General features: G+C 33.5%; 1 protein-coding gene across 1 annotated transcript; it reads right to left on the bottom strand.

Moving 5' to 3' along the window:
- Window positions 1-8,774: 8,774 nt before the first annotated feature.
- On the bottom strand, window positions 8,775-12,795 carry LOC132303230 (probable inactive poly [ADP-ribose] polymerase SRO5). The gene is made up of 6 exons (XM_059800412.1): window positions 12,513-12,795; window positions 11,728-12,342; window positions 11,066-11,307; window positions 10,710-10,846; window positions 10,520-10,615; window positions 8,775-9,188 (listed from the first exon to the last, which is right to left on the bottom strand). Exons 2-6 carry the CDS (start codon window positions 12,321-12,323, stop codon window positions 9,093-9,095), a joined length of 1,167 nt encoding a protein of 388 aa, XP_059656395.1. The 5' UTR covers window positions 12,324-12,342; window positions 12,513-12,795; the 3' UTR covers window positions 8,775-9,092.
- Between the last annotated feature and the right edge of the window lie 621 nt (window positions 12,796-13,416).

A 13,416-nucleotide genomic window follows, 5' to 3' on the forward strand; every position in this document is an offset into this window, starting at 1 on the left:
AGCCTTGGGATGAAAAGTTTCGAGCAATTGGTTGTAAAGCTCAAGTAATTGGTTATAAAGCTCAAGCCTGAAAAGGAAGGCTCGAGCAACTGGGATAAAAAACTCGAGCCTGAAGTAGGATGCTCAAGCCTTGGACAGGGTGCTCGAGCAATTGGGGAAAAGCTCGAGCCTTACCTGGTGAAGTCTTGGAAATAGCGCTGTTTTACTTTTATATTGGATTTGAGGAGTCCTAAACATTAAATATGGACTAGGAATGATTTAAATAAATTTTAAACTAATATATCAGTGCATGCTATTTAAATTTCTTTGTGGAATGAATGGACTTAGTCTTTAATTTGTTTTATACAATTAAGATTAAAGGTATGGCATGAATGGTATGGAGAATGCTTAAGTGATTGTATAGCAAAATGTAAATCTATTTAAGATTCAGTATGTGTAAAATATGTGATATAGTAAGCTTAGATAAATTATAAGTTGTTCCTATTTTGTGTTAGCATGATATAATATTATTATGTTTAACTTTGGATTCTTTGATATAATTCTGAAATTCTTACATCAATTGTTGGATTGTGTGGATTTAGTGCACCAGTATGGGATGATGACACTATAGGGATGGATTAACTTATCAGTTAAGTCCTACCTATTATATAAGGGAACGAATTAACTAAAATGTTAAGTCCTACTTATATTTGTGTCAGGTCAATGAACAAGTTGGATGATACATAGTGGATTAATTTAGTGTGGATTATATATATTAAATTATGGTGCCATGGTATGAGTTTGAATCTTAGGATCATGATTAGGGGGCGTATATTGATAGGAATGTGTAGCTAGATATAATGTAGTATTTCCCTGGCAGGTCTAGATATTCGTGCCCACTATATGTGCGTTTGCATGTTGCTTACTATTCAGGTTGAGACAAACTTATAGTCTAATGAGGTTCCTTTAGTGTGTGTGTGTGTGTGTATATATATATATATTACGGATTACTTAGCTATTGTATGAGTTAGCTATAGATATATAGTTTTTCCGGTCTCTTTTGGGTTGTCGTAGAAAGAACTTGCTCGCAGGCCTGACCCACTATTATATTTTTCAGGTGCTTGTCAATTCCAGATATAGAGTGTGTTCGTGCTGAGCAGAGATAGTCCACATCATTCTTCCGGTTCTACGTAGGACTCTCTTTATGTTTTAGTTTTTGATTATGGTTACTTTCAGTTGATTCAGTTGAATTATTATTATAGGTCCACTAGATGGATTCCCGAGTCGTAATGAGGATTAAAGGTTTTGGATAATTCATTTGGGGAATTTATTATTTAGTTTTCTTTTCTGCTATTTTATTTATTCTTAGTATTCTTTTATATTCTATGTTCATTTATATATTTAATTGTTTGGTATCCCTCGGATCTGTGCTCGGACTTGATCACCCGTAACTCTAGAATCGAGAGGTATCACATGAACACACATAGTAAGCAGCTTATTAACTGACCATTTTTCCTTATGTGTGTTACAAGAAATCTTGAATGTCCCATATTCAGTAGGCAATGAGTTAAGTATAAATTGGACAAGGAATGACTCTGAAAAGTTGAACTCTAATAAGTTCATTTGGACAGCTATATCTCTCATTTTTATAATATGTTCATGGACCCCTTTATCACCCATATGCTTTATTAATGATAATTTAGTCATTAGGGTGCTAGCCAATGCTTTATCAGAACTTACAAACTGTTGTTCAATTTTTGCCATGTATTCTTTTGCCTTAGTACATTAAGGAATTGAACTCCTTATGTTTTTCCTAACATAACTTTTAATGAGACACATATTTAAGCGATTTGATCGTTCCCACCTCTCATAAAAAACATTTTCACTTAGCGTACTTGATTACGTGGGGTTGGGTGGTTCATCCACACGAAGTGCCAAATCAATGTCCATGTACCCCAATGTTAAAAGGATTTTCTCTTTCTAATCCAAATAATTATCACTAGTTAAAAATGGTATATGAGATGAACTAATATGTACTATACACATTACTGAAAATCTTAACCCACGTTAAAAAATTTCATATCAAAATAATGTGTTATTGTAACCTTCTCGTGGGTAGAGGTTCTAATACACTAATGTTTTGGAAATATAACCATAATAGGATAAAATATACTTTAATGGCATTAAACTGATAATGATATAGTCTGTGGACATTTGTATTTATTGCCAATTTAATTCCAAATTAATTTTTATCCACTTTCATTCATAAACAATGATTATTTCCCTATGGAGTAGAATAAAACACTTTTTATGAATGAACTATAACCTTTTACTGCATAATCTTTATGTGATATAAATATCATATAGTAAAACTTTATTTTATATCACAGAACCAAACAACCAAAGAGGCTACTCTCTGGTTAAAAATGCGCATTAAAACAATAGTCATACTCATACTTTAATAAGCTGCATGTATAGATATTTTCAAAACTATACAATTCCAGAGTATACTGCATAACTAAAAATTCTATAACAAAACCATTATTTATGGTCTTATGATGAGATTCACCATTTTTTTAAAGCAGTTGTGAAATCACTCGAGTCTGAATCACTTTTACCATCAAAAGATCAAGATTGTACCTACTGTATGAATTCACGACGAGATTCTTCTATATTTAAAGTAGTCGTTAAACCGCTCAGGTCTGAACACTTTATTCATCACAATCTCTTTCAATGTAGCATTCTATTATCACTTTATACTGTAACAAAAAAAAGTTATCGGCCAAAGTAACCAAAACAATAACACAGTACCAAAAAGTATTACATGCAGACCAGAGAAATAGAAACACACTCACCAAAAATAATATAGAATAAACAGAACCACAAAGGAAATATTACAGGCCAGATAGAGAACGATGACGTAGCCTCTAAACAAATATTACATGCCAGATAAAAAGAACGACAACATGGTTGCTAAACAAATTTTATAGACATATATGTGAGTTATGCGGAAGTTGTTAGTTGATTTAGTTGTGATTAAATCGCTAAATGACCTAGATGAGGTTGTTAGGTCAACTTGCCCAATTTTTGTAATTGATTAATTTACCTAAGCAATATGTTCAATTAAACATCCACAATTATAAAGATAAATACTAAAAAGTAAAGCAAGTAAAGTTTAAGAGATGAGACAAGAGACCAATTGTTGTGGGAAAAATCTTGTGAACTGTGCAGTTCAGAGCAAAATGATCCATTATGTTTGAAACAATGTACAATAGACTTTGACTCAAGCTCACACCCTATCGTTCTACCAAAACCAATTGCTGACAATCTCCGGCTTTGTAATGTCCCGTCCAACTAATATTGACTCCAGGCTTACTCTTGATCTTTGTAGAAGGATTATTGGTAGATCAAATAACACTTCTCGAATGCTTTAACACTTTCAAAGTGTGATCGCTTCACCTATTTTCTTCAAGATCTGAATTTGATGTAAAAGAAATAGATTTGCTTTTCGGAATTTATAAATCTTCAATTATGCTCCAATTCTAATGAGATAGAGAACATCACAACTAAACCACTCGTGCATATATGTGTGTGTTCTCAAAATAAAAACAGAAAAATCAGATTTGATTTTCTGAACAATATCTCTCAAAAGGCTTTCTCAAAATAATGAATTCTCGTTCCTAAAAACCATACCTCAATGTTGAATGAAAGATAGATTATATAGAAGTTTGAAAAACTTAAGAGTACTTGGAAATCAAGTCAAATTCGTGCATAGAATTTTAGAAAGAAGTTTAAACTAAATAAGAATCAAAACAGACCAGGAAGGTAAGTTACCAAAACGAATCAGAAGACCCTGAACCGGTTCAAGTTGGCCAGTAAGTTTTCGAAGAAAACAATCTCAGCTTTGTGTGACACTTAAACTGGTTCAGGGTGGTTGAATCGGTTCAAGTTGGCCAGACTTGAATTCTACCAAAAAGCCTCAAAAGTTGAACCTGTTCCAAAATTCTTGAACCATTTTAAGTTGGGCAGAATCTAAATACTTCATAAAACTTGTGTTTCAAACTTCAAAACTTCCTAAGTGTTCTCACACACTCACATATCTTTCTAAAGTATTGTTCTCTTCATTCTGGAATGTATTAAAGCATGAACATATGAACTTCTTCAAATTCGCTTCCGATCTTCAATCTTGAAATTCTGAATCAAAATTTTATAACTCGATCGGACTTATTTTGACAATAAAATTAGCCAATTATAAAATATATATCTCACAATATAAACCGAAGGATAATATAGCCAAAATATATTGCTCTGATACCAAATGTAAGAAAAACTATTAAGCCCAAAGAAAATCGCATTACCTCCAGCCATGAAATCTTATTGGTTAATGCCTGCAAAATAAGGTGAGAAATCCCAAGATGTTCACGCCTATACAAGTCTTTATGCGTGTACTTGATGGAGACGACGCAAACTGCACTTGTTAGGTATGGGATCTCTGTATGAATAAAATCGAGAGAGGAGAGTGCAATTCATCATACAAGCCTTCCTTTTATTTTGATTCAAAATGGCAGTTATTAAACCACCGTAACTTCCCAAAATCCACGTAGTCGTAACTTCCCAGCAATGTTGTGTCAGTCTAAATGGGTTAGAATATCAATATATATAGTGTGGCAATGTAGGCCATATCACGTTTTTAATGAATAAACGTGTCTACAGTTGTGGCATATTAGGCTGTTATTTTAATATTTGGAGATACTATAAATACAGGTGATGTTGTGTAGAGAAAAAGTTTAGAAAAAGATAATTCTAGGGAGAGAAAGTGAGTTGAGTTCATGAAAAGAGAAAGAGCATGTAATCAAAGTGGTGAAATGAAGACAGTCGTCCTTTGAGGCAATTTGCCGAATCACGTAAATCTCATCTTGTTTATGTGTGTACTTTTGTCTGTTTTATCTGTTGAATTTGACAATAGTGCGTGTGTGATCCTAACAAAAAATGTTGTCACTCACTCCATACGGATATATATAAATATATTTTATATGTGTGTACGTGTACACATACATATTTGCAAGCAAAATATATACACTTGTAAGTTTTAGTTTAATTAAAGTTGCCAATTTCTTACTTATTCTCACTTTGTATGACTTGGGATGAGAATAATATTTTTTAGTCACTATGAGAATATTGAACTAAGATTCAAAACATTTAACTTTAAGTTGGGCCATTTTTTTTCCTCTTCTTTTTCGTCAATTTGTTTTTACAATTTTATAAGCTTAATAACCGTATTTTGTTTCTAAAATTTTTTTTACTGAATTTTTTTTTACAAGTAATGAAATATTATTTCAACCTTTATTATTACAATTTTTTTATTTTTAAACTTACTATTCACTGGCCACAATGTAGTGCTGATGACGTCACTGATGACTGGTGTTTGCTTAATGGGATTGGACAACATTAACGTCAATAATAAAATCAACTAATTAAACACAAATCTGTAAAGTTTTAAAATAAAAAAGAATTATTATATAACAAAGAAAAGTTTGAATGATAAAAAATTAATGGTGGAAGCAAAAGTAATCTATAATTTGTTTATTAATCAAATTCAATTTGTCAAAGTCACGCTGCAATGAGATGGAGAGGCAAAGTTAATACACAATTTGCATGCTTATATAATTAATATATTTATATAAATGGTTAAGTACACTCATATATATATATATATAAATATATAATTAATTGGGCATCATGATTAATATTATTACTATTCTGGGCAAGTAATCAGGAGCATATTTCTTTGAGTTCACAATTGGTTTTTCTTTACCAACGAGAAAGAAGACACCTGAAGCAAACTTTGGGGGTCAAGTAAAGTGGGTATCATTGGTTTTTCAAGAATTAACAAACATTCTTCTAACTATGAATTTTCAATACCAAACCACTATGACTTCTATTGGTTTCCCGAAGAAGGGTTGTGAAGTTTCCATTAAAATAGGAAAATAAATGAATTTGTGTTCACACCATGCAAAGAAAAAGTCAATCTAATATCTTTTGGGCCAAGAAATTTGTAATATGTAATGCGTGCGGGTTGTGAAGTTTCCATTAAAATATGAAAATAAATTAATTTAAGTTCACACCATGCAAAGCGAAGTCAATCTAATATCTTTCGGGCCAAGAAATTTGTAATATGTAATGAGTTCGTAACAATCGAGTAAACCTTGAAAATGTCAAAAAATGGACCCACCATTTAGAAATTTCATCAATTTTCCCTTTGTGCTAGAAGAAGAATAGCTGCTAATTGGATGTTTCACACAACTCTTGCATCATGTTGCGTGTGTGTATATATTATATATATATATAATAATAAGAAGAAGAATACAAGTAAAGAACAAACATATTTACATATTTCGTCTAAAATTAAGATTACAAGAACAGAATTGCCTAACTTTTACTATTATTAAGAGCAAACGAATAACACATTGATAAGGATCACCTCTCCACTATACTTTTTTAAAATTAGCACTACATGGTAAGTAAGAAAATATTAAAATACTATTAGGCAGTGTTTGGCGACATGAAATTGAAAATTTAAAATTAAAATTGTTTGAAATTGAAGAAAAGTAAAAATTCAGACTAAATAGTGTGAATACTTAAAGGACAAGACTTGCCTACTCAACGGTGAGTAGGTCATTCCTACTAATTGCTGATGTTGTTCAATCACAAATACACAAATAATGGTTAATTACAAATACACAAATAATTGTTAATTACAAAACTCAGGGAAGTGATAAATAATGACAATAATTTTTATTTTTTATTATTTTATTATTTTTATTATTTTTATTTTTTTATTTGTAATAAATTCAATCACCTTCTCTGATTTCCTTATTTATCATTTTTTAGATCTTGTAATTAGCAGACTATTTGTGCATTTGTGATTTGGCCATATTAATGGTCTATAAATGATTCACTCACTTGTGAGTAGATAAGTATTGTCCAACAATTCCCCAAACCTTCCTAAGGTCAAATCTAAGAAATACAAGCCGAAATCAATCATAAGCAATACCTGTTTTATGAACTCATCTTCTTCTGTTCCATTTAACATGAGCCAAGTTCATGAACCCGAAACTCCAAGAGGATAGCCTAGTGGTACCTCATGTTTTAGTGGTTGGGAGTTCGAATTTCCTTTGAGCTATTTTAAAAAATTATTTTGATATATTATTACTTGGTGTATATGAGACAGAGGACAACATGTGCTATGTGATAAATTACTAAATTATGAAGTGCTCTAAAACATCAGCCACAACCATCCTTAATAATAATAATAAAATTGTAGCCAATTCCAAATACAATTCCCTGTTTGGTTTAATTTTCAAAAAACAAAATTTGAAAAAAATAATTTTTTTTACCTCCTACTTGTTACACACATAACCCTCCCATGAAAATAGAAAAATAATTTTAAAAAACTATAAAAGACAATTTTATTTTATTTTATTTTGTTGACAACCAATAAGTTTTTATATAATTTATTTTTATTTTTTATTATTTAAAAATTTAAAATTATTTTCAGAAAGCTCAACCGAACATATACCCAACAAGAAATCGAGTATGTTTGTCTCTCTCTGTACTTCACTAATGTACAATTGGGTACGGTTAAAGCAATACACAAAGGACGGTGATGCATAAATTGATCATGTAGACACACCACACACACCAGTTGGTTGTTGAATGAGTTTTGAATAAAGTTCAAACCTGATCCAAATTGGGCAAGACATTAGCCGAAGGTGTGAGATTATTAAGACGTATAAATATGAAGAGGCTAATAATTTGCTTGGGTTTAGGCTTTCTCAGAACCAGCCCCAGTGTGAATAGGTGGATTTAGACCCACTAGAATATGAGTTGAGGTCACAGTGGCCCAATCATGGTCCAATCCACTCAACCCATACCACTAAAAGCAGTCCAACTTCTCTGTTTTGGTAACATTATGCACCCTAGAACTGGAATTGGACAAATAAAGACAAGTTCCACACAACCAAAGATAATTTGAAATTGAAATTGAATAAATAAATAAATAAATTAAATAGGGCTTGTCACAATCGTTTTTGGTTTGTACTTTTATTTTGATATGCACAGAAGTAACGTTTCTAATTCAATACTATTTGGACACTAACGATATATTTGTTGCAAGACTTTTGAAAGCAAAAATATAAAAACATGTTTGGTAGAAAAATATTGTAAGTATGAAAAATAAAATGGTGACTTAAAATTGTAATTTAAGATTTTTTTTTTTTTTACTATTCATCGTTATAGTATTTTTGCTATGACGTGGAAGCAACTGGAAATACTAATTTACTTCTGATTTTGGCCTCTTTCTACAAACGTTACCAAACACGCTTCCATGCTTTGCTTTGTTACGGTACACTGTCTGAAACAAAAGATAGGAAACAAAAATGGTTGCTAAACTATTGTAATGGTCATCCGGATCCGATGTGGGACAAATGACCTTTGTTACATTCTCTCCCATCCAAACTACCAGGACTGCAAACCCGGACGCTCTCCGGATCATGCGCTTGACATGACACCGGATCAAGAATCAATTGTAATGGGTGGGCACTTGTCCATTTACCCACTAGCTTAAAGTATTGCATATCTACCCATTTATACCCGATCATTTTTCCATCCGAATCAGATGTGGGACAAATGAGCCTTTTACACCTATCCATACTACCAAACATAGATCCAATGAAATTATGAGTATTTTCCACAAAAAGCAAACCAAATTGTTGAGAAACAAAACATCTGAGATCTCAATCAAAGGAAAAACAATTTTTATTCCTTGATCATCAACGTGCTAAAAACAAACTTTTCTCTATTACAACAAACTTAGGTTGTAGATTACTGGATTTCAACAGGAAGAAAAGAAAAAACACACAAGCACACACCCTCAACTAGAATACTACTTACTAAAGCTAGCTACTATCAAGAACACAAGCAAAGTCCACTCAGGATCTATTGCTCACATCCCTTACCATACCTTTGTTTGTTTTGGGTTAATCTGATTTCTCATTCCTAATCAGTATATAAACTTGAACTTGAACACTAGATTTCTTGCAACAAACATAAACTCATCCAACTTTCCGGCATTTGTTGTTTCTTCCACTTGATTGCTGGCGCACAGTTGCGCTGTTGCTTGGTAAAAAGTCTGTTGATTCTCGAAGTTGCTGCAAAACCAAGCACAAAATCGTCACTCAATAAGATTAACAAGCAAAGAACTTTTACCAGAAAGCAGAAGAGTGAAGGGAAAAAAAAGGAATATAGAATCAAACTGAAACCGGAACAATGCGTTGATACGAAATTATCAAAGCTAGGGAATAAAATCTGGGAATCTAACGGCAAGCAAAAAGAATATGGGGGAGTGTTGCCACTAGTAATAGATTAGTAACAAAGGGTCCTTATTCTTTTCCATTACATTAGGTACCCTAAATAAAGGTGCATACAATTATACAAATAAATAGCATATTTTTTGTTCAGAGAAGTGTGTGCACTACACACACAAGTCTACCATGGAGACAAGAATAATCTCCTCTTTATTAATCACCCTAGCTGCTACAGCTATGACTAAGCTAAAGCCGTTTGTTGCTCGGCATTCTATCGATCTTCCTTAGCCAATGGAAGTAAATGCAAACCAGAAAGCATAAACATGAAGCATACTGAGTAGCATTGCTTATTTGATTTTCTACTAATTAAAAGGAAAGCAATAAGCAAAATACAGAAGCCCATGAAACACATACAGAAAACAAGCACAAAACATGGCATATTTTTTTTCCTCGACTATCCGTACGCATTCTATCAAAAATTTTCATGTTGTAGTCTTGACTTGAAAGTTGAAACTACTGAAAAATTTCATGAGTATGATTCACAAATACTATAGGATTAACAAAAATTACTTTGAAAAGGATGCCCACTCTTGGAAGATGACATGTCTAAGCTTCAATTTAAAAACAGAATTGTTATTCCTCTTGAAGCTGCTAAAAATTGTGAGCCACCCAACAGCAAGAAAAAATTACAAAGTTACAACTTCCAATACAATCCATCCAAAAGTGACACACATGCTATCATGGTCACATGAACACCACAGCCCCATCAAGGGTATTTACCAGATGCGAGTGGTTCGACATATAACCTTAATGTTATAAGAAACAACATAGCCTAGGATCTGGAAACACGTGGTAAGGTGTACAGTACTATTAGGCTCCACACTTCCTATATTTTAAGTGAACTGAGAAAATGTACTAGCGTCGGTGATGAATTATCCTGATAGTGTCCAAAATGATCAAGAAGCTAAGCTAGGTGTATTCTTACTGCACAACTACTATATTTTTATTTAGGCTAGACTTGAAACTGACCACATCTACAATAGTTATCAAAGAAAGGGAAGCAAATGCAGAGTGAATTGAATACTTAACATAATAGACATTCATCACGCATATATATATGGTTTAAGCACATAATAATCTGCTAGAAAGATCTATTTCATCACAAGAAGCCATACCTTGTCTCTGAAATATTTGATGATTGTAGTCAATATCTTGTCTCCCGTTATTTGTCTTACTCGCTGTACCAATTCATGCCGCGAGATCCTCTGCTCCTGCAGAACAAATTTCGAGAAAACAATGTCATAATAAGGAGAGAGAAAAAGGCATTCATGTATTATGCCAACAAATGCAATTTCAAGTACTTACTCTATGATCACTGTAATGCTTGGAGATCAAACTGATAGTATGAGGAGGTAAGAACTTCGAAAGTGCAGTGATCAGAGTCGAAAATGGTAGCCATGGTGAAGTTGGCATCCTCGGAGCATGTTGAATCCTTTGCCATCCTAATCAATTCAAGATACATATCAAATGAGTGCTTCGTATATTCTGAACTTCTAAAATACTCAGTGTGTGTTTGGGAGCATTGAATCGGCGCCCTTGGAATTGTTGAGCTAAATTTCAATTCAAATTTAAGTTTGAACTAAATTTCCTCCGATTCCAATTCTAAGACGCCCCGATGAACATAGATTCAAGCTAAATCGACTGGGGATCAAATTGCTCACCCATCACGCAAGGAGGGGCTCTGAAACTTAGAACAAACTCCGGGCAGATATGAGAATTCATATAGGTACTCCACACTATATACTTTTTTGGAGATGTAAGATTGTCTACACCAGAATCAAACTCTTCGGAACTTGGATGACTCTGCTGAGAGCCAGGATGGACAAGCTCCATCTTCCCCATAACGACACGACAAAACAGAATGTGCCTCAGACCATCCTCATCAACAACTGTGGACTTCACACTGTAACACAAACAGTATCCAATTTAACAAAAATATCAAAAATTATGCAAAATTTGATCAACCCTCTATGAGATTACACACAATAGACATTAATTGAGCTAAATTAGTACTTACCCTCCAAGGGAATGGTACAAAATTATACAAAAATTAACAAACATATAAACAAATATGAAATTTTAACAAACATATCAAAAATCATACAAAATTTGATTAACCCTTTCTGAGATTACACACAATAGACATTAATTTAGCTGAATTAGTACTCACCCTTCAAGGGAATGATACAAAATTATACAAAAATTAACAAACATATCAAATCAATATGCAATTTAACAAACATACCACAAATGATACAAAATTTGATCAACCCTATAGAGATTTACACAAAATAGATATTAATTGAGCTGAATTAGGACTTACCCTTCAAGGGAATGATTATCAGGAGTGAGATAGATGCCACAACCATACAACCCATTGTCCTCAGTTTTGTCACAATGACCAAAACCACGAGAAATGATGTTTGTGATCTCATCCTTAGAATCACCATACCAAGCGTACTTGACATTGGCATTACCACCATACTTCATCTCCATGGCTCTCGTGAAAACCCGAAACGAATGAAGCCGGGCTTTCGCTGTGAAGGTCGAGCAGGCATTTTTGCGGATGGAAACCAGAGAGGTTTGTGCAGCGAGCGAACCCAAACCCGAAAAGAAGCAGTGTTTGATGAGTTGGTGCTGCCTATCCCCTTCATCAACTTCATTCAAACCATTAGCACCGAAGCGTTGATGTTGCTCACAAGTGTTGCCATTCGAAATGCCACTCTCACAGTCCGAAACTTGTGAGTCTGGATCATCATCATCCATCCCTGAGACAGAACCACCACTTTCCGAATCCGATTCCGAAAAATGCTCAGATTCATCACCTGCTTCAACTGTGTGTGTGTGCGCGCTTGTGTTGTTTGGAACTGAACCCCTGAGCCCATTCACCAATTGCTGTGTAGTGTTGTTGTTCTCCATAGCTGATCAAATCAGAGCTCTGTAACAAAACTGAGGTAATTAATTGCAAACCTAGAACCTATTGAGCTAACTAGACTAATCCAACAAAAATACCCAAAAAAAAAAAAAAAAAGAAAAAAGAAAAAAAAAGATGAAGATTGAGATTGCTAAAGAGATATGAAGAGGGTCACAAATTTGAAGACTACTTACAATTGATTAGAGAATCAAAACAAGAACCATGATCAGATCGAGAGCAAAATTCAGATAACAAAAAGAGAGAGCTACTAAGTGGTTGAGATTTGGGAATGAAACAAATGATAGGTATGGCTAGAGCGTGTATATATACATATATGTATATATATATAGAATTGTAGATATTATAGGTGTAGATAAGGATGGTTATTTGGAGAGGAGAGGGAGCTGGTCATAGAAATAGGAAACCGCCTTGAGTGTGGTGGGCTTGGCGGTGCGGCCGCAAACTGATTTGTGGACCGTCGTTTTATGGCGCCCTTAGACGGTTACAAAGTGTGACTTCCCAGTGTCCGTAATTTTGAACCGCCTTTGAAATTACAACATTGCCCTTACGCTTTCCTCACACACTCTTGGCATGTGCGCTGTGTGTGCATCACTGTGTGTGTAGCACACACTTCGTCTTCTCTCTGGAGCTGTACTACATAAGATTTGGACCTTTGGTGGTCCCTGCAGTGCATTTTACAAACAAGTAGAACTGGGTATTAATTCAACTTGTTCACCAAGTCATTCACAAGTGATCAAAATGAACTTGGATTTGGACACATTTTAAAATATAACAGTATATCGTATGTGATTTCAGCGTTAACAGAAGGTTTTCTACTATGAAATTTTTAGTAGCAAAATGTTATATATATATATATATATATGTATGTATATATATTTTTTCATCCAAGTTTCTTTCATTGGAAAAAGTTGCAATTAGTTCGACCTTGTTGAACCATCCCATGATTGAGCTCTTTGCCTTTTAATGTTAATAATACACAAATATCAAGACACACTACCACGCGTTTGAAAAACGAATAATAGAGAGCACATTATCTGAATTTCGTGTCAGAATTATTTAAAATAGATCACATCTTGA

The sequence above is a fragment of the Cornus florida genome, unplaced genomic scaffold (assembly GCF_030987335.1).
Source record: "Cornus florida cultivar Cherokee Brave unplaced genomic scaffold, ASM3098733v1 CherokeeBrave_3.0.0_Hap2_Chr04, whole genome shotgun sequence".
NCBI lineage: Eukaryota > Viridiplantae > Streptophyta > Magnoliopsida > Cornales > Cornaceae > Cornus > Cornus florida.

Bases quoted from the DNA above. Each gene is read 5' to 3' on its own strand.
- LOC132303230 (XM_059800412.1), bottom strand. From the start codon at position 12,323: ATGGAGAACAACAACACTACACAGCAATTGGTGAATGGGCTCAGGGGT. The intron at 11,308-11,727 runs GTAAGTCCTAAT...TTTGTGTTACAG, and splicing joins GATAATCATTCCCTTGAAGG to TGTGAAGTCCACAGTTGTTG. The intron at 10,847-11,065 runs GTGAGCAATTTG...TGAATTGATTAG, and splicing joins AGCCCCTCCTTGCGTGATGG to GATGGCAAAGGATTCAACAT.